The 15118-nt window shown below is 54.1% G+C and overlaps 1 protein-coding gene across 1 annotated transcript in view; it reads right to left on the reverse strand.

Annotated features, from left to right (window-relative positions):
- CNGB1 (cyclic nucleotide gated channel subunit beta 1) overlaps positions 1-12675 on the reverse strand; it is a 30046-nt gene extending 17371 nt beyond the window's left edge. The window contains exons 1-14 of the mRNA XM_058846403.1: positions 9249-12675; positions 8929-8986; positions 8741-8798; positions 8499-8625; positions 8223-8265; positions 7991-8057; positions 7826-7907; positions 7384-7420; positions 6908-7040; positions 6727-6802; positions 6133-6169; positions 2615-2780; positions 1113-1868; positions 532-615 (exon numbers count right to left, since the gene is read on the reverse strand). Of these exons, the coding sequence (XP_058702386.1) occupies positions 532-615; positions 1113-1868; positions 2615-2780; positions 6133-6169; positions 6727-6802; positions 6908-7040; positions 7384-7420; positions 7826-7907; positions 7991-8057; positions 8223-8265; positions 8499-8625; positions 8741-8798; positions 8929-8986; positions 9249-9338 (1814 nt within the window). The 5' untranslated portion in view covers positions 9339-12675. The remainder of the gene's footprint in view (positions 1-531; positions 616-1112; positions 1869-2614; positions 2781-6132; positions 6170-6726; positions 6803-6907; positions 7041-7383; positions 7421-7825; positions 7908-7990; positions 8058-8222; positions 8266-8498; positions 8626-8740; positions 8799-8928; positions 8987-9248) is intronic.
- Positions 12676-15118: the final 2443 nt, after the last annotated feature.

Below are 15118 nucleotides of genomic sequence, written 5' to 3' on the forward strand. Positions count from 1 at the left end.
TGGAATAATGAGAAGAATTTTAAGACAGATAAATGCATTAAAATATTTGTTTTGTTATTTTTAATATTTTTCCCCCCTTAATATTTTAAATTATGCTCCCTTCAAATGTGATCATAAATCTTTCCATCCTAAACTAGAAAAACCTGTTGGTCTCTCTCTCTTTTCCCAATAAATAAACACATTGAAGGATGAAGTAGCATCTTATTCCCCCCACAACTGAAGCTCAAGTTTCTATAGGGAAGCTCCAGGAACAGATTTTGATGAAATACAAACATATGGGTTTGACACTGAGTAATCATGTTTTCAGCTTCTTCCTGAAAATCTAGCTACTTTATGGGAATTAACACAGAATAATATTGTAGTGCTAGGTAATACATCCCTAAATATTTATCTCATGTGAAATCAGAGCAAACTACTAATCTGAGCAGAAAGATGTCTCCCAATACCACCTAGACCAAAGTCACCACCTCCCACAGCTGACAAGAACTCGCCTATTTTCTACAACAGGAAAAAATGTCAAATTGTACCTACTTGTATGAAGCAGCATCTGCAGACACAACACATAATCCTGTCTTTCCATTCAGCTCTGGAACACCCAAACCAATGGCGAGTGCCCTGAATTAATGGGCACGGTGTAAACAGCAGAGCCCATCTCCCGAGGCTCTGCTCCCGCCCCCGGCGAGCCCCGGGAGGAGCCGCGGTTGCCACGGAGCCAGCCCGTGTCACCGGGGCCACTCGCCTGTCCCCAGGGGCCACTCGCCTGTCCCCAGGGACCACTCGCCTGTCACCAGGGGCCACTCGCCTGTCCCCGGGGCCACTCGCCTGTCACCGGGGGCCACTCGCCTGTCACCGGGGCCACTCGCCTGTCACCGGGGGCCACTCGCCTGTCCCCAGGGGCCACTCGCCTGTCACCGGAGGCCACTCGCCTGTCCCCAGCGGCCGCGTCAGCAGCGAGCCCCGGGCTGAGCCGGATCCCTCCCGCACCCCATCCCTCTGGCAGCTCGGCTCTGCCGGGGCTCTGTCAGCCTCTCCAGCTGGTGAACGCAATTGAGACAAAAGCTGCAATCACGCTCATTTCCAACAAAGACATAAATGCAACGGGAGCCACTCACTCTGCACTCTCTTCCTGCTCCTCGTCTTTCTTATCTTCCTCTTTCCTCTTTTCCTCTTTCTTCTCCTTCTCTTTTTTCTTCTCCTTCTCTTTCTTCCTCTTCTCTTCCTTCTTCCTCTTCTCCTCTTTCTTCCTCTTCTCCTCTTTCTCTTTCTTCCTGTCCTCCTCTTTCTTCCTGTCCTCCTCCTCTTTCTTCCTCTCCTCTTCCTCTTTCTTCCTCTCCTCCTCTATCTTACTTTTCTCCTCCTCTTTCTTCCTCTCATCTTCCTCTTTTTTACTCTCCTCCTCCTTTTTCTTCCTCTCCTCTTCCTCCTTTTTCCTGTCCTCTTCCTCCTCTTGCTTCCTCTCCCCTTCCTCCCTCTCCTCCTCCTCTTTTTTCCTTTCCTCCTCCACCTCTTGTTTCCTCTCCTCCTCCTCCATCTTCCTCTCCTCTTCCTCCTTTTTCCTGTCTTCCTCCTCTTGCTTCCTCTCCTCTTCCTTCTTCTTCCTCTCCTCTTCCTCGTCATTTTTCTTGCCCTCTTCCTCTTTTTTACTGTCCTCTTCCTCCTTCATCTTCTTCTCCTCTTCCTCCTTTTTCCTGTCCTCCTCTTTCTTCCTCTCCTCTTCCTCCTTTTTTCTGTCTTCCTCCTCTTTCTTCCTCTCCTCTTCCTCCTTTTTCCTGTTTTCCTCCTCTTGCTTCATCTCCTCTTCCTCTTTCTTCTCCTTTTCCTCCTTTTCCTCTTCCCCCTTGGTCACGTTTGGGGAGCCCAAGCACAGTCTGGAAAGGAGAAGCCCATTATGTGAAACCCTCCGAGGGGTGTGAGGCTGGCGCGGGGAGCCCTGCACATCCCGCGGGTTCTGAGCGAGCAGAGGGGAGCTCTGCTGAGCCAGCCTGGCTCAGGGCATCCCCTGTGCTGAGTGAGGCCCAGCACTACCCGTGTGGGAGAGGGGAAATGCTGTGCTCACCCAGCTCTGCTGGGCTCAGGGAGCATTTTGGAGGGCTCAGAAAGCCTCTGTGAGCATGCATGGGCCCCTCTCATCCCCCTGCTGCAGCACAGCTCACTCCTGGCTCTGGACACTCTGCCAAGCCATTGAGAAGACCCCAGCAGGGGTTTCTTTTGGCAGAAGTAAGGGTGAATTATACAGAGACAACTTGCATTTCTGAATGCCATTAGAGCTGCATGCACGAGTGCTGGGAACAAGGTCCAAGGCCTCTTGCCTTGGGGCCAAAATCTGCTCACAGGAGCTTAAGCAGAGCCTCCTTCACCTGTCCTTGTCCATTGCTCTCATGGCTCTGCCACTGCCTGCCCTGACCAAAATCGAGACACCAGAAGAAAAAGACATTTGATCAAGCAGCTTTTGGATCCTACTGGGGGATGCCCCCCATTTTGGAAACAGGCAGCTCCACTGCCAGCACTTGCAAGGATGGATGCCCAGGGACAGGCTTGTCCCCACCCATGGCCACCACACTGGGGACTGGAGAACACACAGACCTGCCCACCAACAGCATCTCCCTTCCCCTACCTGTTTTCCTCTTCCTGAGGTTCCTCCTGTATGGTGGGAAGGGAATGAGCATCTGCCTCCAGCTCAGCCCTGTGAGCCCAGGCCGCCACCTCTTCGTTAATCTGGCCATCATCAATCTCTTCCAGGACAAGATGAGTTTCCTCCTGTTCCCCAGGGGCTACATGAACTGAAACAGGAATGGGGAAAGGGGGGTGATGGAGTGACAGTAGCACATTCTCAAGAGGCTGGGTTAGGGCAGATCCCAGGTTTCCTTGGCTCGATGGGGCAGTGCTGAAGCAACTCTCAGCCTGCAGAGCTGGGCAGCCCTGCTGCCCCTGAGCTGCGCTGCACGGGTGCCTTGGGCCCCTTTGCCAGGAGGAAGAAGGAAATTCACCATTTTGCACCAAGCACAGCCAAAACCCCATGAAGGCCTTGAGCAACCTGGTCTAGTGGAAAATGTCCCTGTCCATAGCAGGGGGGTTTAGCTTTAAGGGCCCTTCCAACCCAAACCATTCTGTGATTCTATGAGAGCTCTAATCCTCTGCACACATGTGAGTGCTGGCTTCCCAGCACAGGTAGCCACCTCCATCAGCAGTGACCTGGCCCACCTCCAGGCCATGTTTTGTCTTTCCTTGCAATCTGGAAGAGCCCAAAGCCTTTCCCCTTGTGAACCCCCAGGGAATTGTTGTCCTTGCACAGCCCAAGGGCCCTGGGTCTGCAAGATCCAACCCAGAGCCCACATCACAACACTCGAGCACCGTGTCCTGGCCTCTCTGAGCACTCTCCCAGGAAAGGAGCATCCCACACCCCTTGTCACTTCCCAGCATCACTGGGGAAAAACCCACAGCAGGCTACTGGGGGCTGTAGGCCAGCTGCAGAGTGGGGAGTCTGACCCATGATGAGCCCTCTCTGTGTCCCAGGGGTTCCCATCCTACCATGTCAGGCTCACACCAGAGAAACAGGAGGAGGAAGCACATCCGCTTACTGTAAAACCAGTTTATTTTGAGGTCTGCCTGACAGCAAAACTTACATATCCACAACAAAGCTAATAGGAAACGTGCAAACTGAGCTACAGAAAGGCAGGAAACCCATGCAGTGTCATATCTGTGGCTTATTTACCCACCCCATGGTGTCCACAATGTCTTTAGCCCATTCCCTCTGGATCTCCATTAATAAAAACATGGGGCAGCAATCAGGGAAATGGCTTTTAAAGCACACCATGGCTTTTGGATACATTATATGAAAATGATGTAAATACTAAGACTGTGTCCTGGTACCAGCAAGATGCAATATAAACACAGGGGATGGATCTCAGGGTGGTCTCTTGGCTCACAACTCATTGTTACAGTTGCCTGGATGGTCCTAAAGAGATGCAATGGTGGGAGATCTTAACCTGGCCTGTCAATACATCAGGGGGCTTATTCAAAATACGGAAAAATACTTTTTACCAAGGTCTGTAAGGATGAGAAACAACAGTTTTAAACTGAAAGAGGGGACATTCATATTGGACATAAGTAAGGAATAGTGTACTGTGGTTGCCCCATCCCTGGAAGTGTTCAAGGCCAGGTTAAGATCTCCCAGTGTGTCCCTGCTCAGGAAAGGGAAGCTGGACCAGATCAACTTCAAAGGTCCCTCACAACCCAGTCTGCTATTCCAAGGTCTGTATCCAAAACCTGGAGCGTGGGGGCTTCCACCCCCCTGAGCCCAGTGTGCCTGCACTGGCCATGCCTGCCTGCAACCTCTGGGCTGGAAACAGCCCCTGGAATCCCCTCCCTGCTGGGACATTCCTGCTGCTGCAGTTACTGCTGCATCCACGCAGCTGTGAGCTTCAGGAGGGAGCAGCCATAGTTGGGGGTAAGGAGAGTTTGGGGTAAGTTCTCTTAGAAGAGCCTGGGCAAATATATTTAATCATTAACTCCTACATATTCACCTAGAGATTAACCTCACACACCTGATCTGCTGCTGCAAATCAGAGCCCTTTCCTCTTGCTGGGAGGAAACACTCAGTTATGGAAGAAAAGCAACAAGGAGCTGACAAGAGCTTCAAGAGATTTATAATGTTACACCTCAGAGGCAGAAGTTGATTCAAAGGAGCCTGGAGATTTCAGCTGGGAGTCTCGGGGTGAATATTCAGATGTTGTGGGGGCATTGAGAGGGCCAGGAGTGCTGAGAGATTGCAGCAGGAGGCTTTCTGCCACCGAGGTGTCCTGAGTGATGCTTTTCTACCATCCTGTAAATTACAGCTCCCATCTCATAGATATCATCCTGCAAAACCAGTAGCTCCAATTCCCAGAGCAAAGAGGGAGCCAAGTGGGACAGCCCTGGGACCAGGTCCCTGTGCCAGCAATGGCTTCCCACTGCCCCAGCTGGGAAGGAGCTAGAGACCATTTGCAGATTCCCCTTTGCTTTTCCTCCCCAGCTGTGCTTTCTCCTCAGGCTGGTCTCTTTTGGGTGTGGGAAGGGCTGGTTTGCCATGGTCTTCGTTTTCCGTTTGTTTCAGAGGCGCTAAGCCCCTTTGCCCCCTGAAACAAAAGGAGAAGGAAAACATTAATGAGTGTGCTGGCAGTTTGGTGCCAGGGCAGATCTCTTGCTTGACCCAATCATTCCCTTCCTTGGGCAGGTTAAGTGACCTGGAGATGCCTCAAGGCACCAAAGCCAGCTGGGCACCAAGGCTGTGTTCACCCAGCACATGCAGCAGCATCCCTGGCTTTGCCTCTTTCTGAGGTTCATGGCAGCACACAGGCCTCCAGTTTGTACCAACACATGGAGAAATGTCCTTCCCCCAGGATTTCCCTCTCTGAGGTTCTGCCAAGGGGCTGTTGGCCTGCAGGAGCAACTTTCCAGCATATCCCTGGGGGGTCTGCATTTTCCATGCACCTCAACAGATCCCTGCTCCCATCACAGCTCAGACAGCCACTCTTTTCAAGGGACAGCACTTGCACAAGGGTGTGTAACCCTGCCCAGACCATCCACAGAGGCAGCTGGGGCTCTCTATTTTGTCCAGCATCCCCCAAAGTGGCTGCAGTGGGGAGCAAAGCCCGCCTGCCCACAGAGCTGGTGCTCAATCCCCTCCACAGGCACACAGCAGTGTGAACCCTGCAATCATGCAGACTCCATTCTAAGACATCTAATCCCAGCATTTTGTTTTCCTGGGGTACCTTCCTAGACATCTCACACCAGGCTTGGCAAACACCAAAGGAGGGAAAGAAAGCAGCAGGTTTGAATTCCCTTGTAATTCTTTGGTCAAATCCCTCCAGCTCCAGCACAGCTCAGGACAGACTTTGATATCAGCACTAACCTCAAAACCCAGGACCTGAGGATGTGCACTTGGAAACTCCCTCAGCCTGAGTTTTACCAAGCTCAGAAACAGCTCACTCTTCTCAATTGTCAGCAAGTCCCTGGGGGATTCCAGGGGCTCCCGAGCTGGCACCCAGGGCAGACCAGGAGAAAAGAGGTGCCAGTGACCCCTCTTCCCAGCAAACCAAGCCAATAACGAGCTTGGCAGTCAAACCATCAAGAAGAAATGGAGCCACCACTTACTTTGTTCCACAGGACTCGAGGTTGCTGTGGCCACTCCCTGTCAAGAGAAGAAGGGGACCATGAGACATTGCTCATTTTCAGGAACCCTCGATTTTTACCCTTGATGCCCCATTTTCAGTAAAGATGTTCCTTTACCCTAAATACCCTGTTTTTGTGGCAAGCTGGATGGCTTGGCCATGGGGACAAGCATCCCCACACTCATACAGGTGGTACAGGGCAGAAACACTTAAGTGAGTTTGTCTGGGGGCCAGGGAAGCAAAGGAGAGCTGTGTAAAGCTGCTGCTACCTCTCCTTAGAGCTGGGACCACACCTGCATGAGATGCCAGAGCCTGGACAACAGCCAGTGCTGCACAAAAAGGCAAGGAAACAGTGAAAAAAATGCATGCTATGGGATCTTTGGCTGCTTAGAAGCCAAACACTGGCTTTCATCAGCTAAGCAGGTCACAGGGACTTGTTCCCTTGACAGAACTTGGTGACAACCCAAAGCACAGCAGGTCCCAGCACTGATCTAGTGGCATCTGCGTGGCAGGGGACGCCCTGCTCGTCAGGGATGTGGTGTTCCCGTGCTCTTTTCCTGTCCATCAGACAGCATACCTGCGTGTCCTGCTTCTCCCTGGTCACCGGCTGCGGCATCACCTTCTCCAGCCCCTGGACAAACCAGCTGAACATCCTGGAGACAAGAAACCGCAGTTAGAACCGGCAGCCAGAGCCTTTGCTCCAGCACCAGCCGTTCCTCTGGCCACCAGAGCCCGGCAGAAGGTGCCACTGGGGTTACCTGCTGCCGTCCACAGCCGCGGGCCGAGGGCTGGGGGTGGCCACGGGCTGCGGCTGCCCCTTGGCTGCTGCTGCCTTCTCCTCGGCTGGAGCACTGCATTTGGATTTCTCCTGGGTTTTAGTCCCTTTAGCGTCTGCTCAGGTTTATTCCAAAGAAGGAGGAGGATAGGCAATGGAGCAGTCAAAAATTGTTGGGAAGTGGAGCAGGAAGAGTCAGGTCCCGCAGAGGGACAGGCCTCAGGGGCTGCCCTGGCCCTGCCTGGACGAGGGCATGGACACTCTGGGGACAGGAGCTGTGTAGGGGCTGTGCCGTGGTGGCAGGACCTGTGTCCCCACCCCTGGGAGCTGTGTCCCCACCCCTGGCAGCTGTGTCCCCACCACTCCCGGTACAGTGGGTATCCTGGGCATGGAGCCGAGGGGCAGTGCCAGCGCTGCCCACAGCCGGGCTCAGGGCACCGGGGGGATCGGATCGCTCACCTTCCACCGCTCCTTCGCTCTTCTCCTTCGGCTCTGTCTGCGGAGGGACAGAAGGACGGATGGACGTGGCAAAGCACTGCCTGAGGCCTCAGGCCACCCCAGGTGGACATGCCCCCACCGCAAGAGGAGCCACATCCCAGCCCCACACACCCAACCATGCCCGCTGTGGTTTCAGCCCCATTGCCATGACAATAACCATTTAACCCAGACACCAGCGCTGTTGACACCAGCGGGTCAGTCCCAAATGAAGGGTCCTCCCTGCAGCAGGGTTGAGGAACACCGGGGGGGCACCCAGAGGTCTCTTTTTGCTCTGCTGAATTCCCTTGGGGTTTTCCTCCCCAAGGTCCCAGCTGGGGTGTGCAGGAGGGTGAAGGCAGAGAGCTCGCCTCACTCTCATCTCTACCCGGTAGCCCCAATTCTTCCTGAGCTGGGCAGTGCTCACCTCCAGCTTTTTCATCCCCTCTGGCTGCGGCAAAATCCTCTCGAAGCCCTGTGACAGCCAGCTGAGGACCCGGTTTCCTGCCCTGAGGGAGAGCACCGGGCTCAGGGAGCTCATCCTGCGCCCTCCTGCCCTCCCGCATCCCCCCAAACCTGGCGGGGCACCCACCACTCCTGCGGGCTGGGCTCCGCTTCGCCCTCGGAGACGTCCTCCTCGGGATCGAAGGGAGTTATCTCTGCAAGGAGAGCACAGCTGTGGGCGTGGGGAATCTGCACTGCTGGCAGCTTCAGGTCCCCCCATCAGCCAGCACAAGGGGACAATAGTGCTGGCATCAGCAGTCGGGGAGGTGGGATGTGGGAGTCCAGAATGCTGCAAACTACCAACTCCCTGCTCTCCTTACCCAGACCATCGTCGTCCTCATCCCCAAGGACCTGGACCTCTGTCTGAAAAGCCGAACAGATTGTCTGAAAACCTGACAGCCCAAGAGAGGGATCATCCCGCTGAGTGGGAAGGGAAACCTGCCCTTTCCAGGGATGGATGAGGGCAGAAACCCACGCAGGGAGGGTTTAGTGCTCCCAGTTAGCACTGGGAGGGTGATAAGAAGGAAAAAAGAAGAAAAGGTAAAAAGAGGTAGAAGCTCAAATACACCAAGCCATTTCCCAGATCTGTCTCCTACCTCATCAGCAATGTCGACGCTTGTCTCGAAGCTCTTCCCGAGTGCCTGCAGCCCTGGGGCTGGGGCTGGCTGGGGAATCACCTTCTCCAGCCCATAGGAGAGCCAGGAGAGCACACTACTCCCCACACTGCCAGGGAAGGGTGTGAGTCAAGCTGGGAACACCATCCAAGGCATCCAGCCCCCACCCCCGAAAAGCAAAATCCCAATCAAATCATGTTGCACAAAGGGTGCAGGAGCTGTACCTGTCAAACACAGAACTCGAGTCCTCAGAGACCACAAAGGTCACTTTCTTTTCCGTTTCTTCAATGGCAGCAGGGGAAAACAAGACAATCTCCTATCACCTCTCTGGCAGCCCCCAGGAGGCCAGGCTGGAGTGGGACAGGTGGGTACAGGAACAATGATGTGCAGCCTGAGCCAGCGTGGGGCTTACCCTCAGTGCGTGCCCGGTCAGCAACATCTGTGGGACCACTGGCCTTTCCTGTTGGTGCCTTCAGGGCAAAAGGTAGAAGGTGTCAGAGAATGAGGCACGGGGGACACTGTCCCTGTTCAAAGGTGGCTGCAAACCCCAGGGACTCCCCATCCTCCTGCTGCTTCCCAGCAGCTCAGAGTAGGAGTGCATCCTGGCCCCCATCCCTCCTGGGGATGCTGTGGAGCATCCCTGGGTGCCACAGGGGATGGATGCAGAGGCACCAGGCACCTCTCATCATGCTCATGGTGTCCCCATCATCCCCAAGCTGGCTCCCTGCTCACCTTAGCTGGCTCCAGCTCCCGCACAGGGGTCTCCTCTGCCACGTGGGGCACTGGGGGCTGGGGCACCACCCGGTCAATCCAGCCCATCATCCCGCTGGCTGCGGGCAGTGCCGAGGGGTCTCCAGCTGGCAAGAGCCCAGCAGCAGGGATGCACACTGCCCAGGGAATAGCAGCTGCACCAGCTGTTCACGCTGTCTCCTGAGCAGCCCAAACAGGTCCTTGGTGTCCTTCTGTTTCCACGTCCTGCTTGGGAAAAACGGCACTGCAGCACAGCCAGAGCAAACCCAGCTCAGCTCCTCATCCCTCACTGCTACTGTGAGCAAACTACTCACTCTATTTTATTCTCACCATCTCAGTTAGACTTGCTTTTCCTAAAGGTAGCTCCTCAGTTAGATGTTTTATTTTCACAACCTGTCCTGACTAGGAGGCCATTGCAGATAGATCACAGAAGTTGTGATGCTCTGCTCAGGGTCCTCTACTCTCCCCATCATTTCTCATTGGAAGGAAGCTGAACAGTAATTTGAACAGAATTTTTTTAATGAGGAAGTTCATTAAAAACATATCCCCTCTTTCTGCTCCTAAAACAACTCTGCTCCACCACCTTTCAGCCACATCCCAGGGACATGGTGGCTGCTGGGGCAGGTACCTGCTGGGGGCTCTGGCAAGGGCAGTAAAGGCATCCAGCACTGGCTGCTATGTTGATAGGGTAGGTAAAAGTAAGATGTTGTAGAGCAGGGATTCAGCTGTCCAAGCTCTGGCTGCTTGGTCTTTTTGGGTCCCTTCCTTCCCTCTGTGAAGCAGGTCCAGGCTGGGATACAGCACCAGCGAGCCAAGTGATGCTGCACATTCCCATTCTTAGGTACTGAACAAGAGAACAAGAGCTGAACTGAACAAGGCTCTCATCCAGCTCAAACTGGGGTGTCACTTGCTGTTGCCCCTCTGAAGGGCTGCGCTCTGCCCAAAATGCCCCTCTAAAGATTCCTCACTCTGCTCAATGAAGGGCTCAGGAGCACCTCAGACAGCCCTCAGGTGACACCTGAGAAGGGCAAAAGAAAGCAGATCCCTGAGCTCCTTCCAGCCCAGCCAGGAGACTGCACTGGAGTTTCAATCCCAGTTACACACATGATTCCCAGTCCCACATGCAGCAGGTAGAGGCTGGAAGCTGCTCAGCACTGGGCTCTTTGAATTAACCCCTCATGCAGCTTTCAGGCATGCAGGACATCTTCAGTTCCCTTGTGATGGCTCACTGGGGGCTCTCCAAAGCCTGGCTCCTTAAATCTGGCCTGGGGTTTGCAGGAAGGGTGATGTGTGTCCTCAGCCGTTCGCTTGCCTGCACCTCAGCAAGGCCAGGAGCCGGGTTTGGATGCAGCCACAGCATCGCTCCACACAGCACTTCCAGCCCCCAGCACACTATGGGCAGGGTCAGCTCTCCCAGAGACCCCCACATCCCACAGCTGGACAGAGGGGCTGTAAAACACCTCCCGACAGGCCTGACAACCAGGAACCAATTAAATTACCTTGTATCTCTCACTGGGTATAAGGGATTTAGGAGCTGTGAATGCCCTGGGAACAGCAAGGAAAAGCTGCCAGTGCCGTGCAGCAGAGACATTTCCACCCATGCTTTGGCACTCTCACAGGTCCCAAAGAAGCCCAGGGTCCATGTACATGACTGAGACCAAACAATCATGGAGAAAGCCCCCTGAGACTGCAGCAAGTCCCCCTTGTCAGCCAAGGGTTCCTCCTCCCTTGACATGAGCTTGTGCAGCTGTAAAAGCCTGGACCATACACCTGTCCTTGGTCTGAGAAAAAAATTGGAGGGCAGAGGCTGTTCCTCTGCCAAATCGGAACAAGAAGTGGGCAGAAACATTTGCGGGTCTCCACAAAACTAGCTGCTGAAAGAAACAGGAATAAGTGGCCAGGATTTGCCTTCAATGATACGAAAGAGTTGGCAGTCTTATGCAGCCTGCTGCATTGCAGGCACCCAGCGGTGCCACCACCTGTTGTGGCAGCTCCTTTTGCCAGCCAGCAAAGGGCTTTAGTCTCATTTCTAAGAGCAAGAAGGGCACGGATCCATGGTCTCATTTGGAGCAGGAAGCACCACAGCCTTTCCTTCTCCCCCAGCAGCTGATCAAACCTCCACATTACCCAGTCCTTGCAGCATCACTCCCCATGGACCGGCACAGCTCATCCTCTGACTCTCTTTCGGATCACCAAACCCCCCCGTGATGTGCAGAGGTGGTCCTGCAAAAATCCCAGCCTTCTCCCTCACCTCCATCACTGCAACTTACCCCTGCCAGGCTCACCACTGCCTCCCTGGGAAGCCACCCCTGCGATGTGTGGGCTCTCTCAGCCACTGCAGCTCGCCACTGAGCCCCCAAACCCAGCTCAATCCGCTCAGCGCTCTGCGAGGATTAGCCCTGTGCTGCCTGCAAATGGGATTACTGGCACCCAGCTGTCCTGAGTGCCCAGGCTTCCAGCAGCCAGCCTGGCTTTGGTGCAGGGGGCTGCAAAAAAAAACCCCAAAATCAAGCAGGTTTGAAAATCCCTGGAGCCACCAAAGCTACCCCAGGCACTCACCGGCAGTGCTGTGGGGAACGCAGTCATCTCACCCATGCACAGGTGGGTGCAGGGATGTGCAGAGGAGCAGCAGTGGAGCTGCTGAAACCCCGTGGGGTGACACAAGGTGATGTGCTGAGGGTGCTCCACCCACAGCTCTGCCCCAGCTCCAGAGCAACGAGAGCAAATCTGTGCTGGGTTGAGCTAAGCCTCTCCTTGCTGAGCCTGCCAATTGCTGCTTGATCCGTTTACCTCCAGCCCTGCATGACTGCCAGCCTTTCCCACTGCCCCTAATCTTGGCCACAGTGATACCCTGGAATCCAGGTACCAGCACGGCTTCTCTGCTCCATGTCCAGCCTGTTTCTGTACATCCAGAGCTCCTCGGAGCAGCACTGGAGCTCCCTGACCCAGCTCCTCTTTCCCTGCCTCCATGGGTGTCTCCATCCTGGTGGGCAACAAGTAGCCATCCTGCCTGGTCCCTGCACCTCTGTAGCAGCCTTTCCTCTTGCTATCCCAGGATGGGGGATGCAAAACAAACCCTCAGGAAAAGCTTGAACAGTTGTATGTGGGGCTGGGATCCCCAGAGCACAACATGCAGCAGCTTCTGCCCCCTGAACAGCTGCTCCTTTCTGGCAGGAAGAGACTCCTGCCTGCTCCTGCCCTGTAGCTCCCAGGGAGAAGTTTTGCCCTGGGGAGGGATCATTTCAATTCTAGCAAGGGGGAAAACCTCTCAGCATACTCTGCTTGTGTTTGCTTTCGGCCCCTGGGAGCCTGCTCATACCCTCTGCATCTTCTGGATACCAGGAAGATGAACCATCAATTCTATTTCAAAAAAGTTCGGGGAAAGAAAGAAAACATGAAAAAAAAAAACTAGCAGAGCGAGACAGAACACAAAGACAGATGAAGAGGCAGTGCTTGGCATGTGGTCTCTGCTCCAGAAATCTTACACACCCACAGGAAGGTATAAATAACTATAAATTTATTAGTAAAGCAAAACCATTTGACACTCACACAGAAGAGCGGGATGTGTTATTACAATATATATACACACATACATGAAGTATCATCTTAGAAACACATGGAGAGCAGTGTTAAAGGCACTGCAAGCCACACATACCTCAGCAACCTTGGCTGCGACTTCCATCAGCCCTGGGAACTCTACCAGAGTCATGACCACAGGTTGGGAGGCACCAGAGAATCTCACTGACCATGAAGTCCCTCAGATCCATGGCTTGGAGGCACTCAGAAACAAGCTCATGGTCCAGCTCCCACCTGTGGTCCTGCTCTCCCCATTGAGCATCCCAGGCACACTGTGAGAGCAGCATCTTCACATCCAGAAAGTGTCAGAGGCAGCTGCCAGGAGATGCTGCAGAGGAAGCTGGGCAGCTGGGGAGAAGCTGAGTGCTCACCAGGCCTGGGGGGAGCTGCCAGCCCCAAACCTCACTGGCCTGCCCTTACTGAATCTCAGCATTTCACCTGCACGCACAGGAACCTTCCCACAGGTGAACTTGCTACCCAATGGAGAAAGAGTCAAACTCTGAAGAATAACAAGAGGGGTTTGCCTATTTTTTAATGGCCAGGCTTCAGCTGCAGCCTGGACATGATGGCAAATACCTAAGGGAAGTACAGAAAGTGATCTCCTCCCTCCTCCCTGCAAGGGCAGGCTTGAGTGCCCAGAGATGGTCCCAAAACTCTGTCAGAGGATGCTTTCCTCTTTGTCCCCAGTCCAGCACATGGGCCCCAAGACCACAGGGTGCTCATCTTCCCACCCAGACTGCAGAGATGGCATCTGCTCACTGGGGAGCTGGCATGGCCACCTGAGCACCCCCACAGTCCCAGGGGTGTCCATGGCACAGCTAACGCAGCTCAGCTGCCTGCTTGATGCACACAGCTGCTCCACAGCACCCAGGGGAACTAACTGCGCTGTCTGAGCCCACCCCAGTGCCATGACAATGTCTGACAGTCCTTCACTGACTTCACCCCCAGCCTTGGAGATGGGAATGTCTGCTCCCACCCCAGTCCCCTTTTCCTACAGCTCTGTTCTGGCTCTTGGTCCTGGCTTGGATTCACTTGTTGGAGCATGGGCGGGATCCGGCCAAGCCAAGCTGCCAGGTCACAGGCATTGCCCATGCCCAGTGAAATGGATGGCCTGCGGTGGGGAATGGCCAGAAGCACCCACTAGATTCCAGCAAGATTCAGGTCTAAACACCTGATCTCACCACCAGTGGTTTGGTATCACCTGGATCCAGCCTCAGCCTGGGAAAGGAATTTGGGCCTGGGGGGAGCGGAGGGAGGTGGGAATGAAGGAAGAGACTTCACAATCAGTATGGAAGAAGGGATGAAAAGCAAACCACTGCTTACAAATAAAGAACTGAACAAAGAGAAAAGAAACTGAGAATGACTTTTAAAAATATAAGCTGTGGAAGGGGCTGAGACAGCTAAAGGCATCCTGTAGGTAGGGTCAGGAAAGTGAAGATCAGTAAAAGCCCAGCTCACAGACTACCTTTTCCTGGACCCAGGAAGCCAGAGGACTCTGCCAACTTAACCCTCCTCTCTGGCTACTCAGCAGCATCCTATGCTCAGACTGCCTGCAGAGAACCACCCTGCAGGAGGGACCACCCGCTACCCAGCCCCACACAGCATCCCTTTTAGGTGCTGCAGGGCAGTGAGGAATGGAAGAGGCCAAGCAGAGGCAGGAGCCTGAAAGTTGCTTGAAATAAACACTAGAAGTTAAGTGCAACAGGTACAGAGTAGAGACATGGTTTACTTCCCAAAGGGTTTTGGCCCCAACCGCTCTTTGGTTTGAAAAGGAAACACCAGCAGTCAGCAGAGAGCCCTGCAGTGTGATGCCCCAGGGACATCAGGCCAGCCCCTGCCTCCCCACACAGCACAGCGCTCCTGACACTCAGGGGCCTCCTGCTACTTCCACCACCTCCCACCTCACTGCACAAAACATGACCTAAAGGCACAGCAACAGAAATGGACCTGCTTCCCCTACCCCTGTAGGCAACACTGCTGCTTCCAACTAGAAAATGCTCCTATAAAAATATACCCAAAGCTCTCTGTGGCCACTCAGTGCCCACCCCACACAGGTCCTCCACCTGCAAGCTCCAGCTGCATGTTCTCCATGGGCTTCTGCTGGATTTGGGCTGTTGCAGGGCAGCAAATGAAACAAGAGACTGAGTCACTAAGGACTCATAGCCTGTCCTAATAATAATGTTCTAATCCCGCACCATTATGTTTTTGAACCTGGAGGCACCTATTCACCAGCTGATGACCTGGACTGGGGCTCATCCCTGCCAAGCTCCCCACAG

Source organism: Poecile atricapillus, chromosome 10, assembly GCF_030490865.1.
Source record: "Poecile atricapillus isolate bPoeAtr1 chromosome 10, bPoeAtr1.hap1, whole genome shotgun sequence".
NCBI lineage: Eukaryota > Metazoa > Chordata > Aves > Passeriformes > Paridae > Poecile > Poecile atricapillus.